Here is a 24,299-nt window from a genome sequence, read left to right as displayed (position 1 = left end):
AAAGAATGGGCGACGTAGATGAGCAGAACTATGCTGCAATTGCAGCATAGTTCTGCTCCTCTGATTCCTCCGTTCTTTTCATTTTGGATTATTTTCTTGGTGCTGTGGGCAGGCGCACAGGAGGCTAAGCATAAAAGGATCCAATTTCCGCCATGTCTGCTTTGACTGTTATCTCTGGAACAGTGGTTCCTATAAAAATCAGCAATGTGCCTGTTTGATTATAAAGGGTAATAAATACTTGTATGCAACAAGAGCCATATTAATAGTTCTGGTATTCTGTCTATTCTTTTAAGTCTCTTTAAGGCAGAAGGTATTATTATATGGCTTTCTCCACCAGCTCTGTACAACATTACCTGAAAAGAAGACACTGCTCTATAATATCCACTGGTCCAGGGGTACTATAAAAGAGAGGAGTGTGTGAAAGGAAAATTCTTTAGGGGCAAAAGCCACTTGTTCAGACAAGCGTGCCTGCACTGATGCTCACAAAGACACTGCAAGTTCACCACTGGTCTAGATGATAAGTTCACTATAAGTGTCGCTTGACTGGGAGGCCTCAAAATAAGCCCTTCAACCTGCTGTTTAGAACAAACCTGAAAAGTTAAACAGAAATGAATACAATGGTGCTGCTGATTTACAGGTGATGTGCCTCTGTGACTGGCATGTGTCAGCATCTTGTTTTCCTTAGAAACACAACATACCCCATAGCAGAAGCATGACAAATAGTACACATCCCTGGTACTGGTAGCCAATAACAACAATGAGCATCAAGACAGTCTCTATTACAGGAATGTGTTTAAAACCAGAGCTGATGATTGCAGTTATGCTGATAACAGAAATTAATACTTCAAAGATATATTCCAAGTCAATACTCTCAAAGTTAAAAAATCACTCTTTATTTAGCATAAATATTAAAAAGTAGGCATACAGACCAATTGATGCTCCGCCTTACGCGTTTCGCACCCACAGGCACTTATTCATAGGCATTGTGAATAAGTGCCTGTGGGTGCAAAACGCGTAAGGCGCGTAACTTTGAGAGAATTGACTTGGAATATATCTTTGGACTTCTGATTTGGGTGCCCTTTGGAGTTGGTGGCTATATTCCAGCATTTTTTGGCCCTTATTTGACAGGCCTGTGTAGACTGCAGCAGCTGAGTAATAAGTGTTTTTTAGAAATTAATACTTGCCATAATTATCTTTAATGTCTTTTGTTCTTACATTGGTTTGTCTGGCTTCACACAGACCAGGGACATTCTGTTTGAACCTCACTTCTGTCTCTCTGTGTGGTGCTTCAGACAGCGGGTGGGGTCACTGAATGTGGGAGGTGCTTAGGTCTCAGGTAGACGGCATGTAGAACTGCCAGTGCAACCAATGGGCTAGACTTTACAGCTGGAGTTCTGGAAAGTCAGAATGCATTATTCTGTGCCATCAGTTGGCTCCTGTACTGAAAATGGCATCACCATGCATAACGGATATCTTATATTGATTTATATGAATCTTCTTACAACAGGCAGAAGATAAGCAAATGGATCTGTACAGTGCTATACTCCTAATAATGATGGCCTGTAAAGCTGTGCAGTATCACTAATAAATGCCAACCTTTCCCACTTAGTACCAGTACATGGGCACACAGCAGCCAAATGGTAGCGCTTTAGTAACAAAATCATTTTCAATTTTGAGATAAAGAAAGTTGAGAGAGGGCATTTGTCTTGCTAAGCCAGATGAAAATACTAATTACAATGAAGCTTTTTTATGAATTAAGTAATATACATATTGTTCATTAGGAAGTCCAACTTGCGGTTCTTCACCTGACTACAGTTTACTGTATGCTTCCAATAGCCTTCATGATACTGAATAACAGCAAGACAGTCACAGGTTTCTGATTATCATTAAAAATACATTGGGACCTCATACTTCCTGGATTGATTATGACTCTTTCTCTGGCCTTGACAGTCTCCATTATGAGCATGCAATGAATCCAAATACACCAGAGCTAGGAGTTGTCTCATTAGAGGTACCAGGGGTGCAGTGACTGCTGATGAAAGTCCTGCTGCAACACTACACCAGGCCCTGGAAATGCTCCACTCTTTCCTGGTACAGTTGATGAAAAGCTTTTGCCAGTGCTTGAAATGGCTGCTCAAAGTTTTCTAGTTCTTTCTGTAAAGCAGCAATTAATCACAAGATCAGAATCAATAACATGGATTCCTATCTGTTGAATTTTAGACTATAATGTACCTGAGCACCACTATCTTCTGCCTACAATTATTGTATTGCTCCTTCCAGTTTTACTAAGGGGAAAAGTATGATAAACAACAACACATTTCAGGCAAACTGTGCTATACTGCATGAAGAGTATGACATGAACCGCAAAGCACGTTATAACAACTCAAACATGATGCACTTGTGAACATGTCACACAGTCTGTAATTTTGATTTGTAGGGGGTTTGGTGGGTGAGAAAGCCAATCCACACACTTTGGATAAAAATCACTGTCCAGCTTTATTGAAAAAATTAAAACAACAGACAGGCATCCTTAGCAGATGTACTCCTACCCTATGACATGTTGAATCACCTGACGCGTTTCATGCCCCCTTCTGGCACTTCATCAGAGCCAGCACACCATTGGGACTGGACACAACGAAAGAGTGGCCACGATATGGACCTGTGAGTTTTCTTTTCTCTCTCTGTAATTTTGATTTGCCTGTTTAGTTCTTTCCTGTTTTGGGTTTTTTACCCATTTCTTTTCTCTCTCAACAAAAAATCTTGGCCAAAACATACAATCTGCTCAGATGTTTATGGTAGCATTACCCTGGGAGAGAGAGCAAATAAAGAGGTTCCACTGTGATGCTTTCCTCAGGCCCTGTTGTGGTTGTGCCCTGCAGGGGACAGGTGCTGGCAGCAGATTTAGGCAACAGTCTGCCTGGTGTCAGCACTGTCAGTGTCTGTGTTGTTTTCCCCAGTTAGAGACAAATTTTGTCAGTGTGCAGCTCCATTAGGGTAAACATTTCTAGTGACACGGGCTTGCATTCTTTTATAAAAATGATCAGTGGTTAATACCGCAGAAGTTTCAAAATACTCCAGTCCATTGCTTGCAGCCCACTCTTCCGCCTGCCCCTTTTCCACTGCTTTGCGGCCTGCCATGTCTGTCTTGTTACCCACAAGCACATAAAAGGAAAGAGGTAGTGAACAATTAGCCGACTGGAAGAAGGAATAGGAGCAAGGACTTATAGAGGAGAATATTCATACATATCATAACATATAGTAAGTGCTTAGTGACAAAAATAATGTACCCCCTGTTATAAAGTATGAATATATTATGTCACTATATGGCCAAGGAACCCCTGTGAATTCTAATAAACTTATATCACATATTTTCTGTATAATCTATGGCTTCATTTAAAGGAACCCAAGTGGGCATAGATTTGCCATGTAGAATGCGTTTCTGCCATCCCCTCATAACACCTAGTATGCCTGTGTTTAAGCACAAATTGTGACACCAATTTGTCTGAGATATACAAAAGGTCATGTAGTTTGTGTAGTAAATAAGGCCCTTTTCTCCAAAGCTCTCACTCTGTGACACACAAAACGAGAAATTATGTTGTCCATATGCACGCTACATAAGGAACGTTATATTTTTTGACACCAACCTGAGAGCTGAGGGCTGTATGTCTTCGTTCGAATTCTCTGCAACCACTTAGCACAGCTACTGAACCAGCTCTCATTTGTGACATCAAACACCAAGCACAGTGCACCCGGCTGGTCCCACTACATGAAAAAATAGCATTAATATATATTTATATATATATATAATATATATAATAATACATAATTAAAGGAGACTTATGTAAAAAAACAAGAATGTACTTTATAAACGTGTGATTCTGGTTACAGTCCTGGTTACTTATTAAAAATGTCTACCAGTCCCACCCATCGGTTCCACTTCCTCCTCCCTGAATTTTCTGGTTGTGCAAGGGAGTTGGGAGCACTCAGTTCACTGCACCAAAATCTCCGCGATTCAAGAGTGGCCACTTCCTACGAGCACCAGAGCCATTCAAAGATTCATCGGCTTTGCCAATTATTATAGGCAGTTCATCAAAGGCTTTTCTTAAAGAATTGCTCCAATCCTGGCCCTCATCCGCAAAGGTGGGTAGTAGCCTAATTGCTGGACTCCACAAGCAATGAAAGCATTTGAGTCTTTAAAAAAGTATTTTTCTTCTGCTTCTATGCTCAAACATCCAGATCCTCTTCTCCCTTTCTTCATTGAAGTCGACGCTTCTGATGTGGGTGCTGGTGCAGTTCTTTTCCAAAGACAACTCAGCGATGGGAAACTTCACCCCTGTGCCTTCTTTTCTAAAAATTAACTCTGCCAGAACAAAATTTTCATGTGGGCAATCGAGAACTCTTGGCAGTTAAATTGGAATGGAGACATTTGCTGGAAGGCTCTACGATACCAGTAACAATATTTACTGACCACAAGAATTTACAGAGTACATTCAAGCTCTTAAACGTGTTAATCCTAGACAAGCTCAATGGGCATTATTCATTTCACGTTTTAATTTCATCATCACATTCCGACCTGGTTCCAGGAATAAAAAGGCGGATGCCATTATTTTGAAGTTTCGTTCCACTGGATTCTTGCTCGAAAGATAACAACCCTATTATTCCAACAGCAAAAATTGTAGCTGCCTTATTCCCTTCAATGGCATCTCAAATCCTATCGGCACAATCTGCTGCACCATCCAATGCACCGATTGGAGTGGCCTATGTACCACCAGATCTTTGTCACACCATTCTTCGCCAATCACAAAATTCCAAACAATCTGGCCATCCTGGGATCAAGAAAACTATTGATTTATTGTCTTGTTTGGTGGCCTTCGTTACGGAAAGATGTCAAAGACTTTGTATCTTTCTGCTCCATTTGTACTGCTTCCAAATCCTGTCATTCCTCAGCCAAGGGACTCCTGATGCCGCTACCCATTCCCTCTCGACCCTGGACACATTTAGCCATGGACTTTATTGTGGAGCTTTCATCTTTCTGGGGTTACACAGTCATTTGGATAGTAATTGACAGGTTCAGTAAAATGGCTTTTTTCATTTTATTCCTCTCCGCAAATTACCCTCAGCAATAGAACTCTCAAAATTATTCATCCAACATATTTTCGCCTTCATGGCTTTCCCGCTGAAATTGTTGCGGACAGAGGCTCACAATTTATTTCTAAATTTTGGAGATCGTTATGCAAATCCCTCAATAGTTCAGTTCAATTTTTTTCATCTTATCATCCTCAATCCAACGGAGCCTAAGAACGCGTCAATCAAGCACTTGAACAGTTTTTAAGATGTCACATCTCTTTGTACCAAGATCCAGAACAAAAAATCCAGCAGCACACTTGAATTGATGCAATAATCCGTAGTGTTTATTAGCCCATATATGAACAAACAGAAGGGCGACGTTTCGGGCCCTACTGGACCCTTTATCAAGCCTAATGTGATTACTTCCACCAAACACTTATATTCAACATCCTGAGGGGGGGAGGGGTTGGGGGGGGGCTTGGTTTAGGGTGTGGTCACAATCTCCTCCCCTTCTGCGGTGACATCATTAATTGACTTACTATTTAGTGTATTCAAATATTAACCATTTGTGATGTATAGTCCGTATGTTAAGTCCAAGACAATCTTCTCAAAGCAATTTTAAATATCTGATCTTATATTACCTGAGACGCTGTACCTGTATATGGTCAACATCCTTTGGCATTTCCTCAAGGTTTACTTCTCACCAATGTACCAGCAGCCAATGACCGAGTATATCACATGTCTGCAATCTGGCAAGCTACTAAGGCCAACCTGGAGAAAAGTTCCATTGCTCAAAAAACGTTTGCCGACAAGAAGCGTTCTCGTCCTCCTTAGTATGCACTTGGAGACAAAGTGTGGCTTTCTACCAAGAACATCCACCTCAAAATTCCATCCCCTAAACTGGGTCCCAAATTAATTGTTCCTTTTCCAGTAATCAAACTCATCAATATACACTTATTTAACTGTAACCTACATCACCTTAATACCCCTCCGCTCTGTATGTTACCCTCCCATTTAGACTGTAAGCCCTACGGGTAGGGTCCTCTAGCCTTTTGTTTCCTTGACATTGAGCACTTAATATGTATTTAATTATATTTTATATTTATGTGAATTGTATTTCTATTGTAACTTTTTACTTCAATGACCCCTTGTTTGTCAATACTAATTTATTGTTTCACTGTACAGTACTTTGCCCTCAAGGAGCGCTATACAAATAAAAATATACATACATCAATTCAGTTGCAGTTTGTCTTCAGTTACCATCAGAGATGAGGATCCCAAACTTGTCTCATGTGTCCCTTATTAAGCCCGCAATGTTCGGTCATTCTTCATCTTTTCCTGCCCTCATAAGTGTAGATGGTCATCAAGAGTTTGAAGTGGAGAGGTTCCCTTCAATACTTGGTGGAATGGAGAGGTTTTGGACCAAAGGAATGCTCCTGGATTAAGCATTCTGACATTCACGCTCCACTTCCTATACGGAGGATCCATAAGAGATTTCCTTTAAAACCCAGTCTTGGTGGTCCAGAGGCCCACCATGGAGGAGGGGGTACTGTAAGAAACGCTCGCCGGTGCTTCCTTCCCTGCCGGCGTCTTCCCCAAGATGGCGGTAGCCAGGGGGAACTGCGTGGACGCTGGCACCAGTCCGGCGTTTTGGCGTGAAAACTCGCCTATAAAAGGACGCCAGAGGCCTGCAGTCATTGCCCGATTATAGGTTCAACTTTGTTGTGTTCCTGGGTGTGTTATGTTGCTATTGTGATTCCTGATCTTGACTTCGGCCTGTATCCTGACTAAGAACCTTTCTGCTTTAACTGACCTTTGCCTGACTTTGACTACTCTTCTTCTTCTTCTTAACCTCTTTTTACCTCAGACTGTGTTTTGGAGTCTACAGCTTCCTCCTTGGTCCGCAACTTCAACCTGAGCCTTCAGGCCCTGACACTATTCCATTAACATTCCTAAACAACAGTGGTTCCCAAACTGCGGTAGGTGGAGCTCAGTCTGGAAGTCAGTTGGGAAGAGATTTTGGGAGAATGTCTGTTTGCTCCGCACAATACTAATGAAAGCCCATTTTAAAGATCAGTTAGGGTGACAATTTGAGGTAAAATTCTATTTGCTGCCCTAGAGATTCTTGGAACTAAAGCTTAAAGACCTGTACCTGGAACTGTTTTATGAGCAAAAAGGGGAGGCTAACTAAAGTCTGGTCCTACAAGAAAGGCTTGAACTGAAACAACTACTTCTATAGCATAAGTATAGGGTGTTCTGTACTGTGTGCCAAGGACACTCACATCCTACATAAGAGCAGAAGCTGCCACACTGATTCCTCAATAGGAGACCCCAAACCCTTATGAATCAGCTGAAACAGATTTTGTGATATTTGTGCAGTGATGCAATAATTTGCCTTCTCTCAGGCCTTGGTTACACATGCAAATCACCAATTCTCTTTTCTCTTCCCTCATTTAACAGGGAATAAATGAATAATAAGAAAAATTGTGTGTTACCATTTGAAATGGAAAAATCAATGAACATTGTTCCTCATAAAACACATAAAACAACCCCTGTACATAATCATAAGGTTAAACGGAAGAATCATAACGACTGCCAGATTCATTTTTGGATTGGATCAAGTAGAAAGAAGCCATGTCCTACACAGCCTAACTGATTATTACTTAAGAAAAACCAGGAGCCTTTATAGTGTGAGGAGCTTCAGAATTCATTGTGTCATACTACGCTGGGATTGGTTTCAGTAGCATTGTCACAATGAACAGGGAGACTTACCAGTTTCTCTGTCACCTCATAAAAGATTGCTTTGCCAGGACTGTCGCAGAGGAAGAGCTCCTGTAAAGGAACAACGAATGAGCTGGGCTTACACGTGAGTCTCAGAATAGACTAATTAATGGGCAAAACACGTTAGAGGAGAGGTGTGAGCACCAGACCTAATGCTTTATTGCCTTAATATTATTTGTGTAAAATACCTAATTAATGAGTACAGCCCAGGCAGAACTTATGGGGTTAATGAACTTTACCCAGGTGTGTATTGATAGCTTCTGCTGCCCCGGGCTGTAAACACTTACCTTTTGGGAAAGATATTTTTCACTTCCCCTTCTAGATTCACATCCTGGTTTTACATGGGGATGTCCGTTCAAACCCACCTGCCTGTTTTTAGATCTATAAAAACTGGACAAATACACCAAAATGTGCTACGGGGTAGATTCAAAAAAAGGTAATTATTCCTTAACGCACAGTTTTGAGCGTTATTTAAGGAAATTATTTAAGGAACGATTCATCTATTTTTCGCATGCGCTAATAGGCAAGCGTTAATTCTACATTACCGCAAGATAGAATGTGGAGAGAGTCAAATGCTGCTTTCAGCTGGAATGACATTGACATGTAATATAAAAACACACTTACCACAGTGTCACCAGTATCTGGAATCTGAACTCTTTTTACAGAAATCTCCATGCTAGAGGTCTGCAGGGAAATATAACATTATGGAAAGTAGCAGTACTGATAATCACACCTACCCAATCATGCCAACAACACACAAAGTCCAACTTCAGAATCCCCAAAACTACAGTTGTGCTGGTCTACCTACAGCCTATTTTCAACACAAGGTACCATACTATTCAGTGTGACCCCCACCATACTGTAATTCTTTGGGAACTGGCTCCCATCGCTCCGGAAAAGTTGGACCAGGGCACTTTTCCCCATAGTCGTGTCACCTGGGATAACAAGGGAACATATGTCACACACCAGAAGTTGTCACCCTTAAAGGAAAACCATAATCTCTTATTGAGTTCAGCCACTGGGGGCTATGCTAAAACGTATATATAATGAATATATATCTGTTTTTACACAGACATACTCGATTCCTCTGAATGAGAGGAAGCCATGCTTCTAACTTGCAGGGACCGTATCCCGACCCCTCCCTAGCAGAATTAATACACCTCTGCCCTTGATAAATGTTGAAGTGATGCATTCTGGTACTTGACATTCCTCTGCATTCTACAGTATCTGTGCACTGGCGACCAGCAAAACCACAACTGGTGTATGATTTACCAAGGTGGATACTACTCTGTAGGGGGATTAGTAATTGGTGCACACATCGCTATTGTACTGGGAAGAAACGTTGCACTGTGGGTAAAAAAAACATGACGTAACTACATAAAATAGGCTACCGTACAGCCAAATATTGTAGAGTCTCAACCTGCATGATGTGAGGTCCACATGCACATGCCTAAGACCTTTAGCTTAAAGTGATAAATGAAATCCCAAAAAGACAGACATACAGTAGTACAATACATTTTTTAATATTTTATTTTGCAGGGTACAAATGCATTTCATGTTAGATAGCACCAAACACATAAGAATATATGTACCTTGGAGAAAGAGATAGGAGTAGCCGCAGAGGGGAGAGTTGTGGCAGCAGTGGTGCAGACAAGACCAGGGGGTTTACGCAGGGCTGATCCTATCACATGTGGGGCCCAATTGGGACCATGTTGGCGGGGCCCCTAGACAAAATGTTGCTGGCTACTGACACACCAAGTATTTAGGAAAATAAGGGCATACAGGCACAAAATAGAAAGGAAAGGGGCAGACAAGGTAACATAATAGGGGCACACAGGGTAAGAGAGAGAGGGAGGAAATAGGAGAGTGGACTGGGCCAATTAGTTTGGGGCTGGGCCGATTCAGCTTGGGAGCAGGCTTGGTTGGATTGGGGGCAGGCAGGGCCTATCAAGGTTGGAGGAAAGCTGGGCCTATGAGAGTTGGGGGCAGGCTAGACCTATGGATTTGGGGATGGGCTGGACTCTCAAAGTTGGGGGCAGGCCAGGCAGCATCATGTGCTGAGGGAAATATTATCTGTGCTGCCCTGTGGTGCGGGGGCCCCCCAGAGGTGCGGGGCCCAATTGGGCCCAATTGGTCCAATTGGCCTAAGGCCGGCCCTGGGTTTACGTTAGGCACCTCCGTGGCTCAGCTCTGTCTTTGAGAATCTGCTTAAAATTCAGGGTGATTATGCACTTGCTGCAATTAATGAGCCATAATTTATGTTTCTTGTTCACTGGGCAGAAGTAAAAACAATGTTCATCCCAACTCTTCTTGTAACTTCTCCATTAGCTGCTTTTCCAGATAACCTGGCTATGGCCAATGCAATACATTAGCTTGAAGTATTGCTGAATAAACATGACTACAGAGAGGTCATCCTTTTTCTTTCAATAATAATAAGTGTGTGTCTATTCTATATAATACACTGTGTGGCCTGCCCCAATGCAATCTTGTAAGCACAAAGACACAGCCATGTGCCATATCCTGAAGCAAAGCCAGGGGACGCTCTCCAGCTTCCACTCCACACCAATAAAAGTCTCAATGGTTTCTTAATACAAGCATAATAAAGTCTTCAGGGGTCTGTAATTATGGATATAGCAACTCAGCTGCTCACTAGTCTGTTAAATGGCACTCACAGCTAACAAACTCCAGATATGCAATTTCTTCCCTTACATAATCATGCACCCAGTGGGGTCGTATTGTGTTCTTTGTACCTAATATGATAATGTATATAATCAACACTGCCACTTACTCCACCAATTTAGGCCACATGGTAGCTGGAACTTTAGGTGTCATGCAAACAGTGGGATTATCACAAGGCTTTTAATAAACGGACGCCATGCCCTTTTATTGCTGCGCCTCAAGGGCAGATAATGACATGTAGAGGAAAAGCAAAAGCCAAGAAAACACAGATGTTTAAATTGAGGTCAATAAAAAGATAAAGCATTTATTTAAGGCAATTAGATCGTTTCATTTATCACAATTACATGTATGCACTATGAATCATGAAAATAATATGAGCCAATTCTTTGCCAATTTACTCATCATAATACACGCAATCAAAATAAAAAGGCAAGAGTCCTGCGAGTTCAACCATCAAATTGAAAGCTTAATCCTAAATATTTGTATAAGGAGCTTAATGCACCACCAGATTCAGAATCTCCATAACAACAATAACCCAGAACTTGTGCACAGCAACTCCCCACTTTGGATTTTGACACTGCACATGCTCCGTGACCTCTGGACAGAAATTCAGTTCAAGGGTCACCGCAAATCATCAAGCAGAAAATAAAGGGTTGCTTGTCATATAAGCAGGCAGTGCAGTTCTTATGCTAATTTGCAGGCTAATTGCCTGAATTAATTACAAATTAGTCTTGTATTATGACTTTATATTCTATTTATGCAGTACAGTATATAGTGAGCGGGATCCTAATCTCAGTTAAGTGACAGCAGCCCAGAGCATATGAAGTGAATCAGCAGAAAAAAAGATGGGGATATTGGGAGCATCTCTGGGGGGGCACAGATCTTCACTGTTAAATGTCTGAGCTGTATAGGGCTGTTACAGAACCCCAAAACAATGTGTAGCATTGTTAAACTTTAGTTCTCCTTTAATTTGAAAGATTTGCTCTGTCTTATTCAGACCCAGATTTTTAACAATGAGTTATAATATCAAAGAGTCACACAGGTGGAAAATGAGACCTTCACAGGTCTGACTTGCCAGTCCACAGCAAACCAATTATTATTAGTCAAACCCCTGGCCCAATACCAGTAAACAATGTCATTAGGTGGAGAGGGAAGGTCAAAAAAGCTGAAGAAAGGGGAAGTAGTTTTGAAAATCAGAGCAGAATCCATCCCTCCTAACTGTCCCGGTTTTTGAAGAACAGTTCCCATTTTCACTGCACAGCCCACTGTCCTGAATCCTTCTTCAAATGTCCTGCATTGCCCTGCTCTTTGGGGCAAGCAAAAATATTAAGATGTCCATGCGTTCAACTTTATTCATTCATCACTGCCAGTTTCCTACCACTAGAGGGCTATGCCTATCACCTCCTCACCCCCATCTCTAGCTGAGCACCATGAAAGCTGTCATCTAAAAGGTCAAGGCATGATTGGTTAGTGACTGTGGCCCCTGCGCTGCTCTAGCCTGAATGGAGAAGGTTTTGGTTAGTAAAACTGGCTGGATAGTGTAGGACTCACGTAAAATGAGGGGCCTTGATGTGGCACGTGACCTTACATTTTTTGTCCAAAGCCTGGTACTATCGCCTCATTTTTTGCTGTGCCCCGGCAATTTTTCTCTTTCTCTTTGTGTACAGATATTGGCTTTTTATTGTTTATAGCAGCTGGTCAACTCCAAATTGTGGGTTAGACCAAGAGCTGGCACATCGCAGCTGGTCAACGCCACAGTTTCATGTACAAATTGTAGCCAAGTATTGCATATAGCTGCCATTCAGCCTTTAAAACAGGGAATGATTTACAGGTGTATGTTAATGGTCTGGGGATTAAAAGCTCCCTTCTTTCTCACTAGCGCCTCTGAGTTAAGGTAAGTGCACTGTTGTTCTTTCTACTCAGTCACACTGTTTGCTGGGGGACTTGATTTTAAATGCACTACATACTTAGAATGTTAATGGATAATGTAGGACTCACATACAATGAGGGACATTGAAGTGGCACATGCTTTCATATTTTTGCCAAAGTGTGGTACTAACACCTAATTTTTTATAATAATTATTTTTAAAGGCAAACTGTGTGCAATTTTTCTCTCTCTTTTGTGTGCAAATATTGGCTTTATCATTTATAGCAGCTGGTCAACTCCAGAATGTAGCGCTGGTGATTTCTTTGTGTTTTGTGAAACTGTGTTGTAAATGTGATCTCCTTGTTTATCTAAATAATATATTCAGTATAAAGCAATGCAGTCCAGTTCTCTGGGGCGTGAGAGTAATTGTGGAAAGTGGAAAATATACTAAGATTCTCTCTTCTTGAATCATGAACTCCATGACTGCCCCAGTCTACAAAATTAGGAAAAAGAAAAGGATCTTTGAATTAAGTCTGCCGATTACTGGGGAAAGTGGAGCAATGGTAAAATCAAAATTATAATCCATGGTCTACCTAATAATAATTCAAGTTAGAAGTTAGAACAACAGGTAGAAAACATTTTCTGTGTCATATTAAAAAGAAAAAAACAACAATAAAAATCATATATAATATGTATGACACCTGGCTAAAATTTGAACTTGGAGACAGCTCCATAACACATTTATATTGCTTGCCCATAAAGTATTTTTTTTGCAGCAAGATAACTTTTTTTTTTTTTCACCCATTGGTGTCTTTTTCGTAGCTAAACCTGGCATACAACTTTGCTCATCACGAATGCCAGTAGCTGCAGTACATTTTCAGTAGAAAGCCCAATGAAGTGCCAATGTTAAGTTAAGGTGGCCATAGACGCAAAGATCCTAGATTTTCGGACCGTGTGTGGAGAGTCCCGACATTTTTCGTCCGGCGGAGATCGCTCGTTTGGTCAATCGGACAGGTTTGATTTTGTCCTGACCGATCCCGCCGGAGCCCATTGTGCTCTCATCGTAATCTGATCGTTCGGCCATAGGTTTACCCCCGATATAGCCATGCCCGTTAGTAGCATATTGGGGAAAGAATGGCTCGTTTGGCAATGTCTTCATCTATGGCCACCTTAATAAGGCCCCCATTCAAAGTTTCAAGAATAAGAAGGACAGCAAATATAGATTCACCCCAAATCTCACCCTGACTGAGCAGTTGGGCTTTTAGAGGGTATTTAGTCCCCCACAAACATGGGTTTATTCTAGTAAATAAAATATAGTGTTTTATTATTACAGAGAAAAAGAAAATCAGTGACAATTTTTAATTGTTTGTTGAAGTATTTCAAAGCTTTCTGGATTATAAATCCTATACCCGAACTATGAAATACAAAAACAAAGATTTAAGGCAGGGGTGCCCAAAAGGTAGATCGGGATCTAACAGTAGATCTTTAGTTGGTGATCAGTAGATCTCAAGACACTGTCAAAAACAGCTTGTCTAAAGCTTGTTCTATTTCATGCTTTTCATTCATATATTTATTATGTTACAGTTACATAAGAAATAGATGTTTAAATATAACAATATACATTTTCTCATAAATTAATACTTAAGTGAGTGCTAACAATGCTTTTATGGATGTAGATCATCCATAAACAAAAAACACTAAAGGTAGAACTTACATTAGTAAAGTATGGGAACTCGTGACTTAAAGGAACAGGTCAGTAAAAATAAAAACTGGGTAAATAGCCTCATGCTGCACCCAAGCACCCACAAAGGAGTCACAGTAGCATTTTGGCTATATTGTCTCAGTTTTCCATTAAAAAAAGACCAATATTTTCAAAACATGTTTGCAAAGAAATAGGAGTAAATGAGACCCATGCATATAAAGTATGATTGCATTGCCGTCATTCATGCTGCGTGGTTCGTATCTCTAATTCCAGCTTCAAAACAAGGCAAAACAAATAAAGTCTCATTTATGAATGCAGTACAAGTGCAGAGGGCAACATTTGGATACAAATTGTGTAATTATGGGGCACACTAAGAAGGGTCTGTGGCAACTTGTGCCTAGGGTTGCCAACTGGCCGGTATTTTACCGGCCTGACCGGTAAAAATTATGGCTGATCCCAATGATGTTATCAATAGGGAAAAAAAGATAAATATATAGGGAGGCCGGTATTTTTTTCCAGAAAAGGTGGCAACCCTACTTGTGCCCGGGCTACAGGTGCAGAAATATCAGTAGTGGTGAGAGTTCAGGCTGCTTCTCTGCCTGCAGTCTAAAAGCTGGTCCTGGGCCCATAAATGTTACATGCATTTCATGCTGAAAATTTATTTAACAAATTGCACAGGATCCACAGACTGCTGAATTTGCCTTGGGGTGAGGGATGGTTCACCTTTAAGTTAACTTTAGTATGTTGTAGAATGGCCAATTCTAAGCAACTTTTCAATTGGTCTTCATTATTTAGTTTTTGAATTTTTTGCCTTTCTCTTCTGACTCTTTCCAGTTTTCAAATGGGGGTCACTGACCCCCTTCTAAAGACAAATGCGCTGTAAAGCTGGCCATAGACGCAAAGATCCGAGAGAGGATTCATACGATTTTCGGACCATGTGTGGAGTGTCCCGACATTTTTCGTCCCATGGAGATCGGTCTTGGAGATCGGATTATCGGCTGCCGATAATTTCTCTGCATGTATTGCCGATCTGACGATTTTCAGTGGGAGACTGTCACCAGCTTTGTCGGACATAAACTTTCGTACGATTGCTGTTAGGGGCAGAGCATCGGCTGATCTGGTCTTTTACTACTTTATTTAAACTGAAGGTTAGCGGCAGGTCAGGAGGCAGGGAAATTAGATCGTTCAAGGATTCGAACAATCAAATCTTTGCGTCTATGGTCAGTTAAGGCTACACATGTATTGTTAATTGGGGGCAGCCATTCAAAGGAGAAAAGGCTCAGGTTACACAGCAGATAAACTCTGTAGAACAGAATGTTATCTGTTATCCATTAAATACACAGCAGCTTATTTATATAAACAATAGTAGAGTTTCTGAAGCAAACACATCAGTTTTACTAGTGACATTAAATGCATTATATTTTTATTACTGTAAAACAATTTCATTTTTTGATGTTACTGGTCCTTTAATCTACTGTTCCCCACTACTATCTATAGCTACCACTCTGTGGGGCCCCATTATGTCCACCCTAACATTCCAGCAACTCACCTGCTACAATGCACTTGGCTGAAAGTTTCACCATTATAAGCGCTTGGACAGACCTTCTTATTTTGCAGTCAAAATCCTGTAGGAGGAAGAACAGATGCCATTACATTTGTAATATAAATATTCAGCTTTCAAGCTGTTGCAGGAGAACTACTGCTCCCAGAATGCCCCACAGACAGGGCTGGCACAGCTATGCAGGTTATTGTAGTTCCACAGCAGTTTAAGTGCCACAAACGCAAAGGAGAGTAAATGATACACACAGCTGTCTGTGTATAGGATTGTAATATACCTTCTATAATGGAAACTGATGCACTTACATGCGATTGGTATCGCTTGGTAACGTGGTTATTTCCTCTTGTGTATGTAACAGCCATGCCCCGCCTCTCACTCTGCAAACTACATCTCCCATAATTCCACAAGCAATGAAACGTAAAAGGCTGAGCCTGGGATCTGTAGTTCAGTTCTACAGAGAAGCTGACTACATCCAGCCCTCATTTCCACCCCTGTATTTAGGACGCTCACTGCTCCCATAGCAACCTGAATTGCAAAGAGATAAGCCATTGTTCAGGCAGCAGCAAGTCTGTGGAGCTAAAGCAAAGTTTTTACTATTAAAATACAAACGTGTCTGGCCAGCATTTTATTAACTTCAAATGTTAGCAGTAGTGATGGGCGAATTTCGCGAAACGGTGAAAAATTTGCAAAACGGCGCTGGTGTCTCGTTTCTGACACCAGCGTCCATTTTTGGACGCCGTCGCACATTCGCCGGCAAAAATGTGCGGCGACCAAAAAAATGGACGCCAGCGTAAAAAAAATGGACGCTGGCGTCCGTTTTTCTGGATGCCGGTGTCCTTTTTTTTACGCTGGCGAATTTTCGCAGCGGTTTTGCAGGAATTCCATCACTAGTTAGCACTCTCCATAATAATATATGTCTATGTTTAATTTTGTATGTATATATTTATGTAGCACTACTTTTGTACCCAGCTCTTTACAGCAGCACAAACAGGGGTTAAAACAATAATAAATATAAAGTGAAGTTACTTTAAAGCTTTAATGCTAAGTGTTACCAGTGGATAGATGTCCCTGCCCCAGAGAGCTTACAGTCTAATACAGGGGTGCCCATACTTTACTAATGCGAGATCTACTTTTAGCGATGGTGTTCCATAATGATCTACATCCAAAAAAGCATTGTTAACATTCTGATTCATGGAAAATATGACTTCAGTATTGATTTATGAGAAAATGTATATTGCTATTATGTAACCTTAACATAATAAATATCTGAATGAAAAGCATGAAACAGGAGGATGATTTAGACAAGCTGTTTGTTGACAGTGTCTTGAGATCTACTGATCACAAGCTAAGGGTAAGGCCACACTGGGCGTTTTGGGGAGATTTGGTCGCCTGGCGACTAATCGCCTCGTCTTTGACAACCTCCCCAAACGCCTTCCCTCACTCTGCTCCGGCTAAAATGAAAAAACACCGGCGCTAATCACACATGGCAGTTCGCTTTGGGCGACTTAGGAAAACGAATCGCCGCGTGTGATTAGTGCCGGCGTTTTTTCATTTTAGCCAGGGCAGAGTGAGGGAAGGCATTTGGGGAGATTTGTCGCCGCAAAGACGAGGCGATTAGTCGCTAGGCGACCAAATCTCCCCAAAACGCCCAGTATGGCCTTATCCTTAAGGTCTACTGGTAGATCCCGATCTACCTTTTGGGCACCCCTGGTTTAATATATTGATATAAATAATCACAAGGATGGTCTCATAAATAAATAATAATAGTGGGAAAAAATAATTCATTTGGAAGGAGATATCAGGCATCAACCTCAGATCCTAGTGTTATATGCCCCAGAAAAAAACAGGTGGTTTAAATCACATTTGACCTTTTATACAGGCCATGCTATCAGAGTTACAGAGAGATCTGCTCTGCCCCGTGTCTATGCTGAAATTACAGGGCAGGGGGTGTGTCATTCTAGTCTCCCACAGGAAGTGGTCATAACTGTGAGTGACAAGCAGAACTGTGCAATAGCAGCTCAAATCCTGCCTCCTGCCTCTCTGTGAGGAAGGCTGATACTGGGGGTCATTTATAAACACTGAGCAAATTTTCACCTGGGCAGTACCCCATAGCAACCAATTAATGATTAGCTGTTTTAAGCCAGCTGCAGGGTGAGCTCTGAAAGCAATCATCTGATTGGTTGCCATGGGCTACTGCAAAGGTGCAAATTTGCCCAGTGTTTATAAATGACCCCACTGTGTCTCTGCTCATGGTGGTTAGGAGAGCTGCAGTTCTTCTCTCAGCTGCAAACTGTTGTATCACATTAATAATTGGTTCAGCCTCATTCCCAGCACTTTTATGCATGTCTTCTACTATGTATAATAACAGACTCGCACACAGTGTCGGACTGGAATGCCAGGGGCCCACCAGAAAACCTTAGGCTGAGGGCCCACTTTCCAAACTATTATACCTCCTCTCCTCACTCAACCTCTTTATTCTCCTAGTCTCTTTTCTCTACATACTGTACTATAGTCTTCCATCATTAAGCCCCTTTATTCCCATGAAGAAATAGGGAATGACCATGAACTATGCCAAATGTTTAGAAGCAAGAGGCCCACTGACACCTGGGTTCACCGGGAGTTTTCCTGGTATCCTGGTGGGCCAGTCCGACACCGCTCGCACAGGACATGATGCACCCTCCATAAAAGCAGTGACACTTATACTGGGGGCCTCCTAATGTCAATAACTCCAATCAACATTAGCCCGAGCAATAATCACAAACTTTTTTGTGAACTTTTGTAATTAAGTAGCCTCCAGTTGTCACAGAACTACAACTTCTATTTAAGTTGAATTAATTTGTCCTATGACAGCCATAGGGTTTGCCATCTTTTCCGGCAAAAAATACCGGCCTTCCTATATATTTATCTTTTTTTCCTATTAATAAAATTGGGATCAACCATCTTTTTTACTGGCCAGGTGGCAACCCTAGACAGCCAAGGGACCACATGTTGGAAAATGCTTCTAGTTATTCAGTGGTACATATCAGACACAGAACAACAGCTGTCTTTAATAGGGTTGCCACCCATCCGATTTTGAATACACAGCCCGGTTTTTCAAGTCAAGTCAAAAGGTTAGAGTGACAAAATAACCACACACCCATTGTGAAAGCCTGATGTAATCGAGCCCATCCCCAAACTTCATCATACCTGCCGCCTAAATCAGCACACCTGACCCCTGGGCAATTGGCCCATCCCCTTTTTGCCCCAGATTTCACCTATATCAATGGTGGCAACTCTAGTGTTCAACTTTAGACAGAAGCAGTTGCAATTCTGTGGCAGCTAGAGGGTCACCTGGTTATAGGGAGGAATATGAGTCTAATAAGACTTATTTGGCTGAGCGCTGGATCATTCACTTTAGAGTTGTGTGCTTTTCATCCGGACAGCTCTTTCAAAAAACCAGGCTGTCCAGGTAAAAACTAGACAAGTGGCAACCCTAGGCATGTGCCCCCCTTTTTGGACTGTGTTCATAACTTCATATACCAATTGCAAAGGAAAATGATAGGCTCTGGATTCAGCACTGGGCCAAACACTCACCTTGCCTCATGGCAGGAGCGGCTCTGATAGGAGGTATGTGCTGAGGGCCCCCTATTGTTACACCCTAGGAATGTGCCTCTTCCAGGGTTGGACTGGGCTGGGGGGGCACTGGAAAAAAACCTGGTGGGTCATGACTCTCATGCATACCTCCCAACTGTCCCTTTTTCGGAGGGACAGTCCCTCTCTTGACAGCTCAACCTGCAGTCCCTCATTTGTACTGGAAAGTCCCTCTTTCTATGCACTGAACAGCCAGAAAAAGAAACAAAGTTTCTCACTTAATTGGCTTTTAGCAGAGAGCCCAGAACAGCTGACAGGTGCAAATAAGATACTTTGTAACAATTTTGAGGCACAAAAACACAGTTTAGATAAGGATAAATATTTTCAAGCTTTCATAACCTGCCAAATTCTGTAAAACAAACATTGTAATTAGGGGGTGTGGCCACAGAAAGGGGTGTGGTCAAAAAATTGCTGCGCTACTTGCGGGAAAAAATTTTTTTTCCCTCTTTTTACTTCCAAAATGTTGGGAGGTATGCTCTCATGGGCCCCTGCTGGCCCAGACCCGATCCCCCAATCTGCCGGCCCCCAAAAGAAAATGTTCCACTAGCACAATTGCAGCAATGGGTCACTACAAACGTATGCCATGCAAAACTAGTAAATTAATATCAGTATTAATGCTGCACACACGAAATTGTGTTGTTGTGGAAGCAAATTGCATCCACCACAAATTGTGTTCTACTATTGGGCTCATATTGGTGCATCTGGCGCAATTGTTGCAATTCTTCTGGAACTCTGTGAAATAATGCTGCTTTGTGGGAAAAAATCCACTTTGTGTCTAAAAAGTGCACTCTGCACCATTTGCTGCATGCTGGTAGCTGAGGTTGAAAGAAAAAGACTAACATTTGGCCCAAACAAATCCTTTCTAACTTAAAGCCGATCTAGCTGAATGTAAAATCATATCAGTCTATTTTTAGGTGACAAAATATCTATTCACTTTCACGTCTTCACATTATATTGTGCATTATTCCGTTATAATGAGAATTTAATTGCCACGTTCATTATTTACATTCTTTTGTATTCTCAATTTAGGCAGATGATTGTGCTTATTTGTGCTTTTTTTTCTCTTTATTGAGCAACCTTTTCTGGTTAGCACAAACCTTCCAAGGAAAAGCCTGTTTAGCCTACTAATGATATTCCATTTCTAGGAACTGAGATCAATTCTATGTTGATGGAGGTTTGTATACTAGCGGCTAAACCCATCATGCTTAAAAGGCTACTGTCAGTAACTGTCTCACCCGAGAAAATGAAAATTAAGCATTTATAGTCACTAATTGGATGCTCAGTCTTGTGTTATCCCATTCAGTAGGACTGTTAATAGTAGGATCTCAGTTCTTATGGGCGGAGTAAAAAAATTATTGTGGGGGCATCGTGTTTAGAGCTGATGCTGAATGGAATCTGTAAATCTATCAAAACAAGCTTGTGAGATATGTTCACTTGGGTATAGACCAAACAGTAGTCTTTGTCTTCAATAAAGGAGGAAAGTGAGCCCTTAGTGCAAAGATCAAGCAGTTTTGCAAAGGGTCAGGTCCAATTTCAACAAGATATTGTGAAGGAATAATATCATCAATCAGGATCTCCATAGTGAGATAGAACTTCTAGATAGCACCTTTCTATGTGTAGTCCCTACAATTAGGCAACCAGGGTGTACTAATTCCACACTCATTTTCCTTGCTGTCTAATACAGCACACTACCTTTTCCTCATTTATGGGGTCCCTGCTTCTCAACTTTTTTAAGACCCTTGGCCAACTTAGGGCTCAAAGCTTGGTACTGGGGCCATGTGCTCCAGACTCTCCAGTATATCCACCCCTGGTTATATTTGGGGGAATAGACGGCACACCAAGGACACTTCAACAACAAAGTAAGCTTGAAAACATTGTGTAGGTTTATTGGACCCTGGTTATAGGTGGAGCCATGTGCACCCTTTTATCATATAAACTATGGGTAGGAACTGGTCATACTAAATTTGGGCCAATTGAGAAAACTCTCTCCCACAGGACATATGTTAAAGACTGGAAAATGCTATGGGTTACTAGATGTGGACAAACGTCAGACATTTTTATTACATTACCCCATCAAGTTTTTTCCCATATATGGTCTCCTTTATTGTGTTACTGGCTCCGTAAAATATGGCCGGTGGAACACACAGGTGGCAAACATGGGAATATTTTTATAAAGAAAATTAAGTGCTAAAAACATCCCTTGCATTCTAGACAGGTGGTTCCTGACATATCTCAAGGAGTAGAGGCAACATGCAGCTGAAATAGTCCTATTACATGTTGGTTGCTATCCTGTACTTATTAAGTCTTATGTGTGTGTTGGGTAATTGAAATAGAACAAGCCATATGGCCATAATTTGGGCCAATAAAGAACAGAAACCCAGCCATTGTAGGTTATGGTAAGATGGCAATGATTTCTAGATGTGTTTCTTATGTTTGACAAAAAATATATAAAAAAACAGAACCCACCAACATTTGTTAGGTTGCATACTGTACATTGGGTTTTGGCTCCATGAGGACAGTTGATATAATTAGATAAATTAAAAGGGATCCGTCACATATTTGTTTGATGATGCCAGATGTCTTTGTCATCTGGTCTGAGATTGTTTCCAGACTAGTTTGGTTAAGTGGTGAATTGAAACTGCTGAGAAATTCAGAAAGAACATTAATCGCGCAACAGAGGACATCACTGTCAATTAATCTGTTGACCTTTAGAGATCGGGCTTTGTGTCTAGGGAGCAAGCCCTATATAGACCTGGTAGCATTAAACATAGCATAACAAATATTTAAAAATTGAACTGAATCAGCTTTACAGAAAGTATCTGTGCAGAATATAAATACATGGAGTATAGCAGACTATGGTTATGTTGTGCTCTCAGAAACATTTAGCTGTGGTGAGGTTGGTCCAGGAGGTCGATATATCAGAGCAATGTGAAGGGATACAGGAGAAAATAGCCTAATGCAGTAAGCCTCAAATGAGGGAAATGATAGAGAAGGAACAGGTGGAAAAACTTTAAAAGTAAAAGTATCAGCATGGAGCTGATACTGTATTTATCCTACCATGTGTCCCCTGAAGGCCTTATACGTGGAGCTGGTATGCATTTACTGTATCTTGTCCTGTGTCCTTTAAGGGCAGCTGGTACTGTATTTATCCTGCCCCATGTCCTTTAAAGACATTATACAAGGAGCTGGTACTGTATTTATCCTGCCCCATGTCCTTTAAAGACATTATACAAGGAGCTGGTACTGTGCGTATCTTGCCCCATGTCCTTTAAAGGCATTATACATGGATCTGGTACTGTATTTATCTTGCCCCATGACTTTTAAAGGCATTATTCATGTAGCTGGTACTCCATTTATCCTGCCTTGTCTCCTTTATAGGTAATATACATGGAGCTGATACTCTATTTATCCTTCCATGTATCCTTAAAAGGCCTTATACATAAAGCTGGCTTTGTATTCATCCTGCAATGTGTACTTTAAATATATGATATATGGAGCTGGCACTGTATTTATCCTTATATGTTTTTTATGGTTCTGTGTTCTGGGGCTATTATACAGGAAATTGTCACTGTATTTATCCTGCCATGCATTATGGGGCATTATTCAGGGGCCTGGCCCTGCACATATTCTTGCATGTGCTATGGGTACATTATAGATTAAATTGGCATGGCATTGACCTTGTCATGTGTTCTGGGATTTTCCCCATAATGCCAACAACACTTTGACTTGGGGGGGTCGGGTGCTACACCTGACACAAGTACGGCCTTTGCATTAAAACAAGTGCAGCTGTGTGTTTGCATTGACTCTTTAAGATGCATAGAAGCTGGAAAACCACAATACAACTTTCATTACAATAAAAACATAAGAGCGGCGCATCCCATAGTGTAAAACCATACATACTATTTATTATTATAGCTACCACTCACAATGTAAAGACAGCCATAGGAGAAATAGAATAGACACAGTCGTGGCTTCTCTTACTTATCCCTCTAATATATTTCAATGTCGGTTCCATTACCAATCAGGGACGTGTTCTGTGCTTCTGACCCAAGATCCCTCTTTTGCTGCAGTCTGCGGGGTAATAAAACATGTCAAGGGTATCTGAATTGTGTATCACCCACCAAATAAATGACCCATGAATACCTAAGTGGTTGGCACCAAGGCAATGTCACTTCTTGTATCTTGTACATAAAATATAGTATAATAACAAAATGAATTTTCCTTGGGTGGGGGCCCACTAATATGATTTTGGAAAATGTGTTTTAGCCGAAGAGCTTGTGAGAAATTATATCATAGCATGCATCTATCCCTTGGATTCTCTTGTGAAATCCTCCAACACAAGAGATGCAGAAAAAAATAATTTTGTGGTCACTAGAGGGCAATGTTGCCCTAAATATGCAACATGATCCAATCATTGCACTCAAGATACCATTGTACCAATCTGAGAATTTTAGCACAGCTTTATTAATGTTGTTTTCATTCTGCCTTTTCTATACGCCTATAAGATATTTTATATACCTTTGTAAGGGGACACTGGCACAATAGTTTTCAAAGAATAAGTTGTGATCTGGTGCAGAACCTTTTCCCTAGGGTCATATCATAATTCCCTATGCCCATATTCAAGGTCATAGTGGGGGGCCCACCACAACCCCCGACTCCCCGCGCCTACCTTCTTCCTATTGCGGATGCGTCCACACTAGGTAGGGAGTTTGGAAGCTGGGCCAGCCCAGTCCGACCCTGCCAAAATTAGGTTAGCGCAGGGGGTTTGGTGGCATGTAGCTGCAACAATCCATGCTATGTCAATTGCAAGCATTGCGAGTCCAGGGTGCCAGTCATTTGCCTTCATAAACGGGCAATGTAGTTGGCCCCCAAATACTTACTTGTTATTATGGCTCCTATCAGGAAACCACCTGTGGGGCTTTTGGTGGATGCAGGCCCAGAACAGTTTCAGGCGGTGCCTCAGGGGCTGGAGGAACTTTTACCTAGGAAGTACAGGTACAGTCACTTTACAGCTT

General features: G+C 41.4%; 1 protein-coding gene across 2 annotated transcripts; it reads right to left on the bottom strand.

Moving 5' to 3' along the window:
- Positions 1 to 1,498: 1,498 nt before the first annotated feature.
- On the bottom strand, positions 1,499 to 15,890 carry ift27.S (intraflagellar transport 27 S homeolog). Of its 2 annotated transcripts, XM_018261273.2 has the most exons (6): positions 15,646 to 15,890; positions 8,473 to 8,532; positions 7,840 to 7,899; positions 3,645 to 3,762; positions 3,055 to 3,140; positions 1,499 to 2,154 (listed from the first exon to the last, which is right to left on the bottom strand). In XM_018261273.2, the coding sequence occupies exons 2-6, from the start codon at positions 8,521 to 8,523 to the stop codon at positions 2,056 to 2,058; spliced, it is 414 nt and encodes a 137-aa protein (XP_018116762.2). In that variant the 5' UTR covers positions 8,524 to 8,532; positions 15,646 to 15,890; the 3' UTR covers positions 1,499 to 2,055. The 2 variants fall into 2 exon arrangements, with proteins under 2 accessions (XP_018116762.2, XP_018116763.2); XM_018261274.2 differs by lacking the exon at positions 15,646 to 15,890 and having other exon boundaries at positions 8,473 to 9,586.
- Positions 15,891 to 24,299: the final 8,409 nt, after the last annotated feature.

The sequence above is a fragment of the Xenopus laevis genome, chromosome 4S (assembly GCF_017654675.1).
Source record: "Xenopus laevis strain J_2021 chromosome 4S, Xenopus_laevis_v10.1, whole genome shotgun sequence".
Lineage (NCBI taxonomy): Eukaryota > Metazoa > Chordata > Amphibia > Anura > Pipidae > Xenopus > Xenopus laevis.
This window is presented reverse-complemented; position numbering and strand designations above follow the sequence as displayed.

Bases quoted from the DNA above. Each gene is read 5' to 3' on its own strand.
- ift27.S (XM_018261273.2), bottom strand. From the start codon at position 8,523: ATGGAGATTTCTGTAAAAAGAGTTCAGATTCCAGATACTGGTGACACT. The intron at 7,900-8,472 runs GTAAGTGTGTTT...GTTCCTTTACAG, and splicing joins CAGATACTGGTGACACTGTG to GAGCTCTTCCTCTGCGACAG. The intron at 2,155-3,054 runs GTATTAACCACT...GCTGCTTTACAG, and splicing joins AGTATTTTGAAACTTCTGCG to AAAGAACTAGAAAACTTTGA.